This window comes from Ciconia boyciana, chromosome 4, assembly GCF_034638445.1.
Source record: "Ciconia boyciana chromosome 4, ASM3463844v1, whole genome shotgun sequence".
NCBI classification, from domain to species: domain Eukaryota; kingdom Metazoa; phylum Chordata; class Aves; order Ciconiiformes; family Ciconiidae; genus Ciconia; species Ciconia boyciana.
In genome coordinates, this window is record NC_132937.1 from 74,331,674 (window position 1) to 74,344,680 (window position 13,007).

The 13,007-nt window shown below is 41.8% G+C and overlaps 1 protein-coding gene across 1 annotated transcript in view; it reads right to left on the minus strand.

The window, feature by feature from the left end:
- Positions 1–12,231, minus strand: part of LIX1 (limb and CNS expressed 1) — a 46,476-nt gene extending 34,245 nt beyond the window's left edge. The window contains 1 exon segment of the mRNA XM_072860118.1: positions 12,143–12,231. Within this exon segment, the coding sequence (XP_072716219.1) occupies positions 12,143–12,227 (85 nt within the window). The 5' untranslated portion in view covers positions 12,228–12,231.
- Between the last annotated feature and the right edge of the window lie 776 nt (positions 12,232–13,007).

Here is a 13,007-nt window from a genome sequence, read left to right on the forward strand (position 1 = left end):
GCGCCTGAACGCCAATACAGCCCCGCTCACAGCTGCTGTGCCAAACATTGCCAACTTAACAGCTACTTTGCAAGCAGCTGCACATCCCTGGATGGCAGCGCTAGATGTAAAGGATATGTTCTTTATGGTTCCCTTAAAGGAGGAGGATAAAGAGAAGTTTGCTTTCACTTGGGAGGGAATACAATACACCTTTAACAGACTCCCACAGGGGTATAAACATTCACCCACGATTGCTCATGCTGCGCTTGCTGAACTTTTACAGACAGTCTTACTCCCCCAAGAAGTGAAACTGTACCAATATATAGATGATATTCTGATTGGAGGAAACATGTGCCTGGATTTTCTATCATTTCCCGTCCCTTATACTCACTCTTACGGAAAGGCAAACCCTGGGAGTGGAAATTAGAACATAAAGAGGCAGTCAAAACTCTAACTGAAGAGTTAAAAACATATCAGTCACTGGGACCAGTACACCCCCGCGACCCTATTATAGCTGAATGGGGTTTCGCCGAACATGCTACTTACTGTAACCTGTTCCAAACTGGACCCGATGGGCCAAAAAGACCTTTATTGTTTAGCTCAACTGCATTTAAAGAAACAGAACAACGATACTCTGAATGGGAAAAGGGACTTTTATCTTTAGTCCGAGCAGTTAAACAAGTTGAGAAAATACATCAGGGACAACCTGTGCAAACTAGAGGACCATTTAATTTACTAGAAGCAATCCTAAAAGGGACTGCTCCCCAGAAGGAGTTGCACAAAAACCCACTGTCCGAAAATGGTATGCCTACCTAACAGGAGTTGCAGAAAATATGCAACTAACTGAAGGACACACTAAGCTTTCCAAATTGCAGATGCCCATAAACACAGACCCTTTAGCTTTACAACAACCTTTTAAACCTTCACCCATTCTGGATGCACCACCCCTCACTGAGGGTACACCAACAGAAAACATTTGGTTTACAGATGCTTCAGCAAAAGGGTAAACGGTAAATGGCAATATAAGGCTGTTGCATTAGACATTACCACCGGCAAACAAGTAGTAGAAGAAGGTGAAGGCAGTGCACAAGTAGGAGAAATAAGAGCAGTTGTTTTAGCAGCACAGAATGGAGCAAAAATCATATATGTAGACTCCTATGCTGTGTGGGCCGGTGCCACACAGTGGCTCTGTCAATGGGAAACCTTGAATTGGGAAGTAAATAGATCCCCAGTTTGGAGAAACAAAGATTGGCAATTATTACTAGATATAGCCAGGAAAACACCTTTCAAGATGGGATGGGTAAAAGCTCATGCTAAAGATAATCAACCAGCCACAAAGTGGAATCAAAAGGTAGATGAGCTAACTAAAATTAGGAAAATCGCCTTAAATCCTGAGTGGTATCGACTGGGAGAATGGTTACATCAAAACCTAGGCCACACAGGTAAAGAAGCACTTTACTTTGCTGCACAGAGTAAAGGCTGGCCTATAAATAGAAAAACTTGTGAAACTATTCTTACAGAATGTCCTCAGTGTAGACTGAAATTACAAGCAGATCATCCTGCCAAAGCACCACCTTTACATATCAATGAAGGGAAAACTTTATGGTCTACATGGCAAATTGATTATATCGGACCATTCAAATCCTCTGCAGGATATCGATACATCCTTACAGGAGTGGAAGTAGTCTCCGGCTTGCTTATGGCGACTAAATGTCGGAAAGCCGATGGGCGGAACACAGTGCGAGGGCTGTCATTTTGGTTCTCAAATCTACCTACTCCTGATGTTATCCAGAGTGATAATGGCTCACACTTTTCTTGTAAGGAAGTGCAAGATTGGGCAAAACAAGAGGGAATTAGATGGGTTTTCCACACCCCATACTACCCTCAATCAAATGGGATGGTAGAAAGAGCTAATGGCTTGTTGAAAAGGAGTCTCAAACCACAGGAAGCTCAATGGGATACGAGACTTCCCAAAGTACTCCATCAATTAAACAATCGGTATGGGCCTACTGGAAGCCCTGTAAGCCGAGCATTCTTTGCAAAAACTGAGCTTAGCGCTCCACCTACTAGGAAAAGAGAATATCCAATGACATTACAGCCAGGACAGCCTGTGATGGTCAATTTGCCATCTATCGGTACTGTGCCTATGACTTTAACTAAACCTCGTGGCCCACTTGCCTGGGAAGCTACTGATAGCAGTGGTGCAAAACACAGAATTAGTTCACGATGGATTTTTCCTTCTTCTTAATGGGGTAACCTGTTCGGACTCTCCCCACCGAAACAAGTCTCTATTTTCTCTTACAGCACCCCACAGGATGGCAGACGGAAATGCTGTGTTCATGTTACTATTCCAAACCCTAACAATGCTGCTCTTCTTAGCCTGTGGTCAAAGAACCCTAGAATGGCCATGGTCCCAAGCTCGTGTTGAGTACACTGGAAGTATGGGAATACACTCTAGTAAGGGGGATTTAAAGCTTTCCACCATGGTCATGCACGGAACTGAAACATACTTAGAAAATGAATGGAGTTGGGATAAAGATGAAGCTGATGATAAAGTTCCCCGGCTCCGAGGAACAGCAGGGAAAGAAATTAAAATAGGATGCCGGATGATCAATGGGTCTACCCATGAGAAGGCATCTCAGATTTCTGTGTACAACATTACATCAAAACCAATAGCCAAAGATACGAAACTTTGCGCCTTTGAAAAACTGGACTGTTGGTACAATTTTACCTTAGTACGACCTGTTTTTGTAGTCTGCCTCTGGGCTCACCATCGTGTGGGATTATCCTTTAAATTTAAAATAGACATTATTAAGCCTAGCACAACAACCGCCCTGACTGTAAAGGATGAGACAATTCTATTCCCACAGGTTTCTGAAGTTGGACCATATGTGATCAAAAATACAGGCCAACAACAAGTGTTATTTAATCCATCATGGTCTCTTAAACGAGTAGAACTACTAATGCAAATTAATATCTCTGCAATCAAACCGACCTGTTCACCATTCCTAGGTACGTCCTATGCAGGATGGTTAGCATGGTTACATGGGCGAACCCTCACCTCTCCAAGACGAACAAGGAGAGATGTGACCGGTATCATAGGGACAGGATTGGGAGTCTTAAATAGTATCGATGCCGAAGTACTCGTAAACAAACTGAGCACAACAACAAGTGATTTGAACAAATTAGAACACCCATTACGGTCTTCTCTATTAGCATTGGGAACTAACCAATGGCTCTTATCTGATATATTACCTCAGTGGAAAAGAATTAATGAAAGGGACCACCAACTGATTGTGGATGCACTTGGTGTAGCCCAAACCAATGTTTCTCTAGCTCTTAGTTGTATCCAAGCTCAACTGTGGATGCAATCTATGGTAGCAGCAATTATAAGAGAAGGTGAAGAGGGCACCTTACCCACTGAAATTCGAAAGGTAATTTGGGATAATGCAACTAAATTTGAGAAAGAATTCCAGTCCTGGTGGTATTTAGTCAATTTCACTTATGACCCCATTAGCAATAAGGCCACAGCTTTTGTCTTAACAATTCACAATGCTTCGGTATACACCATATACCCAATCATTGCACTGGGATTGAATCACAATGGAACTGTACTCTATCCATTAGAACATAGAGTATGGGCCCACCGAAATGGAAACAAATGGCAAACTGTTGATGTTAATGCATGCGTTGTAATGGGAACAACAAGGATTTATTTGTGAGAGTAACACCCTCAAAGCCCAAGACATCTGTCTTGACACTGAACAAAATGTTTGTCATTTTGAAATACGACCTAATGAAGCCCCTGAAACTGTACTTGTGTATACTGGAAAAGGATGTGTTTGTATGAGAACCCTTTGTGATGTTATATTTGTAGATAACGTTACTGTAGATACAAGCAATCGCTCAAATATTTGTGTTTGTAACTTTACTAAAATTGTGGGATGTGACTTCAATTATTCAGCTCCTGTTACGTCTTATCAATTGTTACAATCTAACTACACATTGAGTCAAGATTTATTGTCTACCCCCATCGGAATGAATCTTACATTGGTGAAGAAACTACTACAACATGATGACCTGTGTCAACTGCTAGAACGCATACGAAACAATGGACACAAAACTCTAATCACCGTTCATCATGATGCAGAAGAAATACACCATGTCTTGGAAAGAGTGAAGAAGGATGGAGAACACCATTGGTGGGAAACTCTTCTTGGATGGTCACCGACAGCAACAGGAGTGTTCAATCTTATGCTTCACCCAGTTGTCATTTTACTAACTCTAACATTAGTGTGTCTATTGCTTATAATTATATTGTATATAAAGGTTTGGCACATGATAAAACAGATAACCCAACTTCAACCACCCAAAACATACAAATTAACGCATAACAAATAGCAGTGCTTCACTGTCTACTTACCATGGATCTATAAGCGCACAAACCATCAGTATACTATTTATGGCACAGAGGCAAGAGGTGACCGTACCACCACTCTGTGAAGGTAAGATGAATTGACTATAGTCACGGGGTGGAGTGTGGCGGTGTGCTCCCCCCCGCCCCCAGCTCCCCAGCTCCCTGCACAAGCAGTAACCATCAGTGGGAGTCATCCTGATAGCTGCATCCAGTTATCCTGGACCTTGAGGACAAATGGCAACAAAGTAGCCATTGGCTGCTTTGACGCAAGGATCTAAACCTCTTGCTGATATGCAAATATGACCATAAGTCAATCATCTTACTCCTTAAATAGTGGACAGCCCAGGGCCCTTTGAGCTCTCCTGCACGGCAGCGGGCTGCACGCCAGGATCTCCCCTTGGGCAGGGACGCCTCTCAAGGTTACTCCTCGAGGTTGAGAGATTCCTTGCCGCAACAGATCCTCGGTAAGTGACTAACAGCATGCTAAACTTTGAAATCTTAGCTAAGTGATATAAAGGATTGACTGCGCACATATAATCCTTTAGATATAAACCGTTGACCAAGTCTGGGACTAGGACTGGATCTAGCCGCACCTAGACTCCTCTCTGAGAAGGAGTTTAGAAAGCAAGGGGATCCTTTCCGAACCTCATGACTCAACGGGAGGGTCTCCCTGACAGTTTTGTCTGACCCTGTCCTCTATGCAGTAAATAATCAAGTGTGCCTCGCCATCGAATCTTGTTAAAACACTGTCGCATTGAACTTTGTTAACTCCCTATTTTGTATCAATAAACTATATTTTTACTTCTCTCTTACGAGTGAAGTGCACTCTCACTCCATCCGCGACAAAAGTGTAGTAAGGTTACTGGGACTAGCTGAAAACAGGACAGGAGAGAGAGTGGACCAGTGGTCAGTTATAGCACAGTATCTACAAGAAGGGCCGGAAGAGGGATCTGGGGAACTACAGGCCTGTCAGTCTGACTTCAGTGCTGGGGAAGGTTATGGAGCAGATAATCTTGAGTGTCATCACACGGTATGTACAGGGCAATCTGGTGATCAGGTCCAGTCAGCATAGGTTTATGAAAGACAGGTCCTGCTTGACTAACCTGATCTCCTTCTGTGACAAGATGACCCACTTAGTGGATGAGGGAAAGGCTGTGGATGTTGTTTACCGGGACATTAGTAAAGCCTTTGACATTGTTTCCCACAGCATTCTCCTGGAGAAACTGGCTGCTCACGGCTTGGATGGGTGTACTCTTTGCTGGTTAAAAAACCAGCTGGATGGCCAGGCCCAAAGAGTTGTGGTGAATGGAGTTAAATCCAGCTGGCAGCCAGTCACAAGTGGTGTTCCCCAGGGCTCAGTATTGGGGCCAGTTCTGTTTAATGTCTTTATCAATGATCTGGATGAGGGGATCGAAGGCACCCACAGTAAGTTTGCAGATGACACCAAGTTGGGTGGGAGTGTTGATCTGCTTGAGAGTAAAAAGGCTCTACAGAGGGATCTGAACAGGCTGGATTGATGGGCCAAGGCCAACTGTATGAGATTCAGCAAGGCTAAGTGCCAGGTCCCACACTTGGGTCATAACAACCCCATGCAACGCTACAGACTTGCGGAAGTGTGGCTGTAAAGATTGGAAAAGGCCTGTTGGAAAAGGACCTGGGGGTTGTTTGTCAACAGCCAGCTGAATATGAGCCAGCAGTGTGCCCAGGTGGCCAAGAAGGCCAATAGCATTCTGGGTTGTATCAGAAACAGTGTGGCCAGCAGGACTAGGGAAGTGATTGTCCCCCGATACTCAGCACTGGTGAGGCTGCACCTTGAATATTGTGTTCAGCTTTGGGCCTCTTACTAAAGAAAGACATTGAGGTGCTGGAGCACATCCAAAGAAGAGCAGTGAAGCTGGTGAAGGGTCTAGAGAACATGTCCTGTGAGGAGCAGCTGAGGGAACTGGGGTTGTTCAGTCTGGAGAAAAGAAGGCTGAGGGGAGAACTTATCGCTCTCTACAACTACCTGAAAGGAGGTTGTAGCGAGGTGAGTGTTGGTCTCTTCTTCCAAGTAACAAGTGATAGGAAAGAGAGGAAACGGCTTTAATTTGCACCAGGGGAGATTTAGACTGGATATTAGGAAAAATTTATTCACTTAAAGGGTTGTGAAGCATTGGAACAGGCTGCTCAGGAAAGTGGTTGAGTCACCATCCCTGGATGTATTTAAAATACACGTAGACGGGGTGCTTAGGGACATAGTTTAGTGGTGGACTTGGTAGTGTTAGGTTTATGGTTGGACTTGATGACCTTAAGGGTCTTTTCTACCCTAAATGATTCTATGATTTATATGGATGTAACCTGCTTAGAGTCAGTCCAGAGTTGACTCCTGACCCCGCCTTGATGGCCTCTGGCCATCAGGGAAGCGGAGCTCCTCAGCAGGATGTTTTCCATATAGAACCATCAAGACACTTTCCATGTGTATTGGGTTTACCTGGTGAGGTTTTAGCAGTGGGCAGAGGGGCTACAGGGGTGGCATCTGTGAGACGACACCAGAAGCTGCCCCCATGTTGGACAGAACCAGTTCCAGCCAGCTCCAAGATGGACCCACTGCTGAACAAAGCTGAGCCCATCAGCAATGATGGTGGTGCTTCTGTGATAACATGTTTAAGAAAGGGTAAAAAAACCCTTGTGCAGCAGCTGTGAGAGAGAAGCAAGAAAATGTGAAACAACCCTGCAAACATCAAGGTCAGTGAAGAAGAAGGGGAAGAGATGTTCCAGGTGCTGGAGAAGAGAATTCCCTGCAGCCTGTGGAGGAGAGCATGGGACCCTATGCTGGAGCAAAAGAAGAGCATGAGGAGGAAGGAGCAGCAGAGAAAGAACATTATGGACTGATCGCAATCCCCATTCCCCATCCCCCTGTGCCACCTGGAGGGGGCAAGGTAATAGAGTCAGGAGTGAAGCTGAGCCTGGGAAGAAGAAGGGTGGTTTTAGTTTTGTTTTTATTTCTCACTAGCCTACTGTGTTATTAATTTGCAATAAATTATATTAATTTCCACAAGTTGAGTCTGGTTTGCCTGTGATGGTAATTGGTGAGTGATCTCCTTGTCATTATCTCAACCCACAAGCTTTTCATCATATTTTCTTCCCCTGTCCTGTTGAGGAGGGGGAATGCGAGAGCAGCTTGGTGGTCACCTGGCAGTCAGCCAAGGTCAACTCACCACACCATATAATTCTCTACCCTGCATCCTGAGTCTCACTCTCTCTTGACTTCTACACGTGGTATTGCTGAGGGCCAAAAGGAGGACTACCTCCTCTCCATTCATGCTGAATATATTTTTCCTAAGACTTTCATATCTTCTAGCACTTTCAAGCAGGCCATTTCTTAAAAACAAGCATACAAAAACCCCACCAGCAGTGAAGAACCCCAAACAAAACCAACAGAAAGAACTATAAACCCTAAAAGAAACCTTGGCAGTTTTATTACTATTTCCTAAGATCATAAAGTGCCTGATTCAAAATCTTTGGGTTAATAATCTCTCCACTAACTTCTGTGTTGTTGGATTAGGAATATACCTGGTTATTTTTTCTGCCTCTCCAATTTATAAAATGGGATGCTATTTAATTCTTGTAGGTTTTTTTATCACTACTTCACCTTTGGTTTACAAACTAGAAATAACTGAGAGAAGAGAGAACTAGTAAAATTAGCATATATTTGAAGAAAAAGAAAATCTTTCTGCACAGTAAATAATCTACTATTGGATCTGGAATTACTTTTTCTATACTGTCTGATACATTTCAGAAAATCTGGGGTAAGGATAGCATAGTACATTACTCATGCTGTAAGCATTTTCAGGTAGAGAACCTAATTTGATTGCACAGTGTTTAACAGAATTGGGTTCTGACATATATTCAGGTGTCCTACAGTCTTGCACATCACATCTGATCAGTCTTAATACTGTAAACCTTTTCTGTAGTACATTCCACAGTGGCTCTACTCAGACAATTGCACATTAAGTAAAGGGCTTATTTCCATTTCTTCAACCTACAAAAATAATTTACATGTGGGAAATGCAACGGCAACTTACTTTTTAGTTAACGAACAATATTATGAGATATAAAACCAAGGTAGCATGTCAAGTGATGCCTTACATTCTCTGAGATGTAACAAATATGAAAAGAAAAACAACCCTTTGTACTTCAGCCTTTTATTAGACTCCTTACAGAATTCATGAGTTCAGCTTCCTTCCTTGCTTGGGTATCCACATTTTTCCTCAAAGAAAATTAAAAAATAAACAACTGAAGTTAGAATACACTGGTGCATCATAGTATGTATGGAGAAGGGGGATGAATTTAATTTGCACAGGAAATACAGTCTAATTACATAGTAATTAAATACATACTGATACTTTTCATTCCTTCCCTGCTACCAGGACACTTCTTTTTTTCTGTCTGCACAGGTTAGACTAGCTCTAGGGTTAAATAGGGACTGTGTGGTAGAAGGCGTTATCTTTATGACCCCTGCGTTATCTGAGACAGAAGTCACATAATAAACACAGACCAGGAAAATGCAAAAAAGTAAATGTAACAGTTACAAGAGTTGAATGCTGGGCTCCTTGTTCTAGCCTAAGTATCCTCCTCCATCGTCCAGGTCTTTGCCCATTCCTTTCTCCCTGGGGCTGCCTGCTACAGCCTTTCTGCAGATTAGCTGTCTCAGTCTGATGTTTTCTGTCCCACCAGTTAGTAGGCAGCCTGACATGCCTCCTCCTTGATACTAACGGGTGGACTGTGTGCTCTGTGTCATAAATACTGCAGTCTTACCGTCCATGTTCCTGGGTCAGCAGGTGTGGCCATACCAGTATGTGAGGGCAACTGCAAATCCAGGCATGCTTCACAGCAGCCCAGAGATACCACTCAAGGCCCAGTTCCTCTCAGCACCCACACAATTATTAGGGAAAAGAAATTTCACACCTATAGATTGTGTCCACTGAGCATGTGCAAACTGAGATTTTCCAAAACCAGAAATGTGGCTAAGTTTTTCTAGCTAACTGCAGAACTTGCATCCTTTATACAGAAGGCCACTTCTGCTGGTAAACACCAAATCCTTGTCAAAAATCATGGAATACTGCTTTTTCAGAGAAAAATAGATCCATGATCTGTTAATTCAGACAAAAATTCTTTTTTACCTAGTGCTAGCTGGAAGTTCCAGTATGGAACATAATCAGTTTAAATATACAGGTTTAGTGCCGACAGTAAGAACAAAAGTCTTAATAGGCAAGGCTAGTGCATACTCATGTCTCTGTTTTACATATAAAAACTTTTTTCTCCTGCCAGCTGCACTGAGGGAGGCAGGAACTCTTGAAACTCCTGCCTCTGCCTGCTGCTGGGGAAAGCCCTCTATGAAGGCATTCCCAAGAGACCATGCCTTTGGGTCAGAGTAAGCAGAGGCCCATTAGTTGCAATGGGAACAAAAGCTGTATGTGGTGTTGAGTGGTAGCAAGCAGACTATTTTCTCTGAGATGCTTGTTTTTTCCCTCTTAGCAAAATTCAGTCTGATCTATACACTAAACTGGTTCAGCTCACACTGTGAAAAAAGGTAGCTGTTAGTAAAGTGGATGCTGGATGGCTTTTCATTCTTATCTGGTTATCACTGGCAAAGGCTGAAACTAATGTGTTTGTAAGAGCTGTGAACGTGCTCTTTCAGGGAACCATGAGGTTATCTTCTTTCCAGACTAATACCTGCTCACATTTTTTAAATCCCATTAAAAAAAATCAGATGAGATGCACAACTCTACCTAAATAATTTTAGACTTGACTTTTTACTGAAGATAAAAAGAAGGTATGTAAATTCTCATCTGACTTTATACACAAAGCACTATGAAAGTTTTTCACCAGTCAGAATTAGTGGCATGCACTCACAGTAATTTCAAGCCTATGTAGGCTAAACCAGTATTAGAATGTCTTTAAAATTCTTTTAATACCTCAGAAAAGAATAAAGAAAAATAGTACTCCCAGCCACTTACACTTTTGTTTCAATTTAATCATCTTTCCCCTTAGATCTGTGGGTGGTCACAACTGCATTGTCCAAGCAGCTTGTACATACAGTATCAATAAAAACCTTGTCAGCAGATCTGTAGAAACCAGTTACCAGTGATAACTTATGAAAGGGAATGCCCTTCTTCCTCCAGACTAACTTCTCGCCTCCCTCTTCTCCCCCCCATCAAATTCTTTGGTCCTGTGATGCATGTACATTCACAGACTTTATTGGATGGTCCCAAGACTGCAATGGTAATACACATCTACCCAGCAGCATAAAAACCACCTGAGAGGTGGCTTGAGAAACAGATGTTGAACTTTAAGTTTCAGGATGGATCCTTACAAGACACTCATGACAGTAGCATCTTTCTACATGAGTATTCCTACTTATTCCCAGGGAACAACTTGTGCAGTCTCTCACTTTTCAGTGTGAATAACAGTATGGAAATTTAGTGAGTAGAAATGTTTAATGCAGCAGTACACAGGCTTTCCCCCCTGGTCCAATACTAGCCACGTACTTTATTTCTTCCACAGCAAGTTAGAAGGAAACCATTGATTGTATGAGACTGATTTTATTAACTCTAAACATAGCTGTTGACAAATGAAGTGGAGATTAAATAAATACCTCTGCACTGTGCCTTAGGTCCCACAATAGATTACAACTAGATTTAAATGTTAAGGGAAAAAAGCTCCTTAAAAAAAAAATAAAAATCAAACATTATCCCAGCATTGTCTGCACATTACACAACTGATCAATTTAGCTTGAAATGACAGCCAGAAGACTCCTAATTTAACAGTTTAAGTAGGACTGGATTTGGGGGCACAAAATTAAGAGATCCCATTAATCTCTGGAGGAAACTGTAAAAACAAAGGAATTAAAATATTTTTTGTTTAATTCATAGAAAAGAATTTTTGGTTTTGTTTTCTAGCCACCACCATGTGAAATCTGTAGAACTTGGGATAAGTTTTGTAAAACTTTAATAATTAAATAGCACTTCATTTCATGTATAGCCCTACTTAAATCATAAATTCAAATTTAAATACTCGTATTTCCTGGATATGCAGGTCACATTCAACTCCATTGGTTTCAAGGGATGCAACAGATTAGTTTATAATGCAGCACTTACTGAAAAGCACTTCACAACTAATGTTTCATGAGGGACAGGTACATACAGCTTGTAAGATGAGAAAACTATATATATAGAATAACTAAGTGAACAGTTTTGGCATGCATTTAAAAAAATGTGCATTTATGCTCAAGTCTGATAGAAAAGAAAAAGAAAACCACCCCACCCCCCATTCCATTACTTGTAGGAAAACATCTTACGTTTAAGCAGCAGCATATTATATTACATCTGTGTAAACATAGCATTAAGATTTTGATACTTTGGAGTTTTAGAGAAACACTGGTTAAAAAGCGGACAGGACAAACTACCAGAAAAAGAAAGTGACATAAAATTTTCCAAGGCTGTCAAGTGCCACAAGATGAATGTCACTAACAATGTAATTAAGTATCCTAAGAAAAAGTTCTGAATCAATCTTCTGAAATGCAAACTTAAACAACCAGCAACACCACCTTAGATAGGTGATATGGAGTTAAAATAGTATTATAGTTTGTCATATGCATGCAAATACAAGCCAATTAATTACTTCTATGTCTTAATATCTTGACTGTAGCAGACATTTGAATTAAATAAAGCAATTGAATTGTTGGGAAAGTCAGATCTTTGGTACTTACAGTCTTAAATACCAGGGCAGGGTCCCTATGAGGAAGAACTCGGGCAATTACAAGTTGCGAAGACTCCAAGGTTCTGTCCATCTCCGGTCTGCTTCTTTAGAAAGCATCCACAGACCGTCCTCATACCTGAATTAGTTGAGTCCTATACTGAATTTTTGCAGTTCATTGATGCCCTGGATTCCTAAAGAGTCTCCCCACAACTGCCAGTCATACACTGTCTCTAACTCCAAGATCCTTCAGAGGGTCCACCTCCCTGAATTGCTTATCTTTGCTGCATGCTGAGCTAATTAGCTGTAAAGGCAGATGGACAGGCTCATTCCTATTGCTTCCTTCCGTTACACGCCCCCACCTACAGGCTAGGGAGAGAAAGAGTGAAAGAGTTGCTTCATCAGGATATTGACGTGATCAAGCAAAGATCGTTCTGGTTTCTGCCAAATGAACAAAGAGACCCCCTTGCTCCCCAAGACTCTCAAATTCTAGGGAGAGACTGAAAATATAAGGAAAAAAGATGTAAAATCGTTCCAAACTCACTACCATGAAAGTAGCATGTGGACTCTTGTTTAAGCAGTGGATTAACTAAAAAGTATGCTTTTGTTTCTCTTCCAATTATGTAACAGGAACACAACTTTGATATTAATGGCAGGTGGAAAATGAAACAGAAAGCAAAATTAAACTTGTGATGTATTAGGTTAACCCAATTTGAATCTGTTTTCCTGGAATGTAGTTTCCAACTCCATGTACAGTAAGTGTATTAAAATGCCAGTGAATTAAACTATTTACATATAAGAAAACAGGACCTGTGGGTTGTTCAGGGGTCTGAAGCAGCACTCAAACCAAAAGACAGACATAAACATGCTGGCA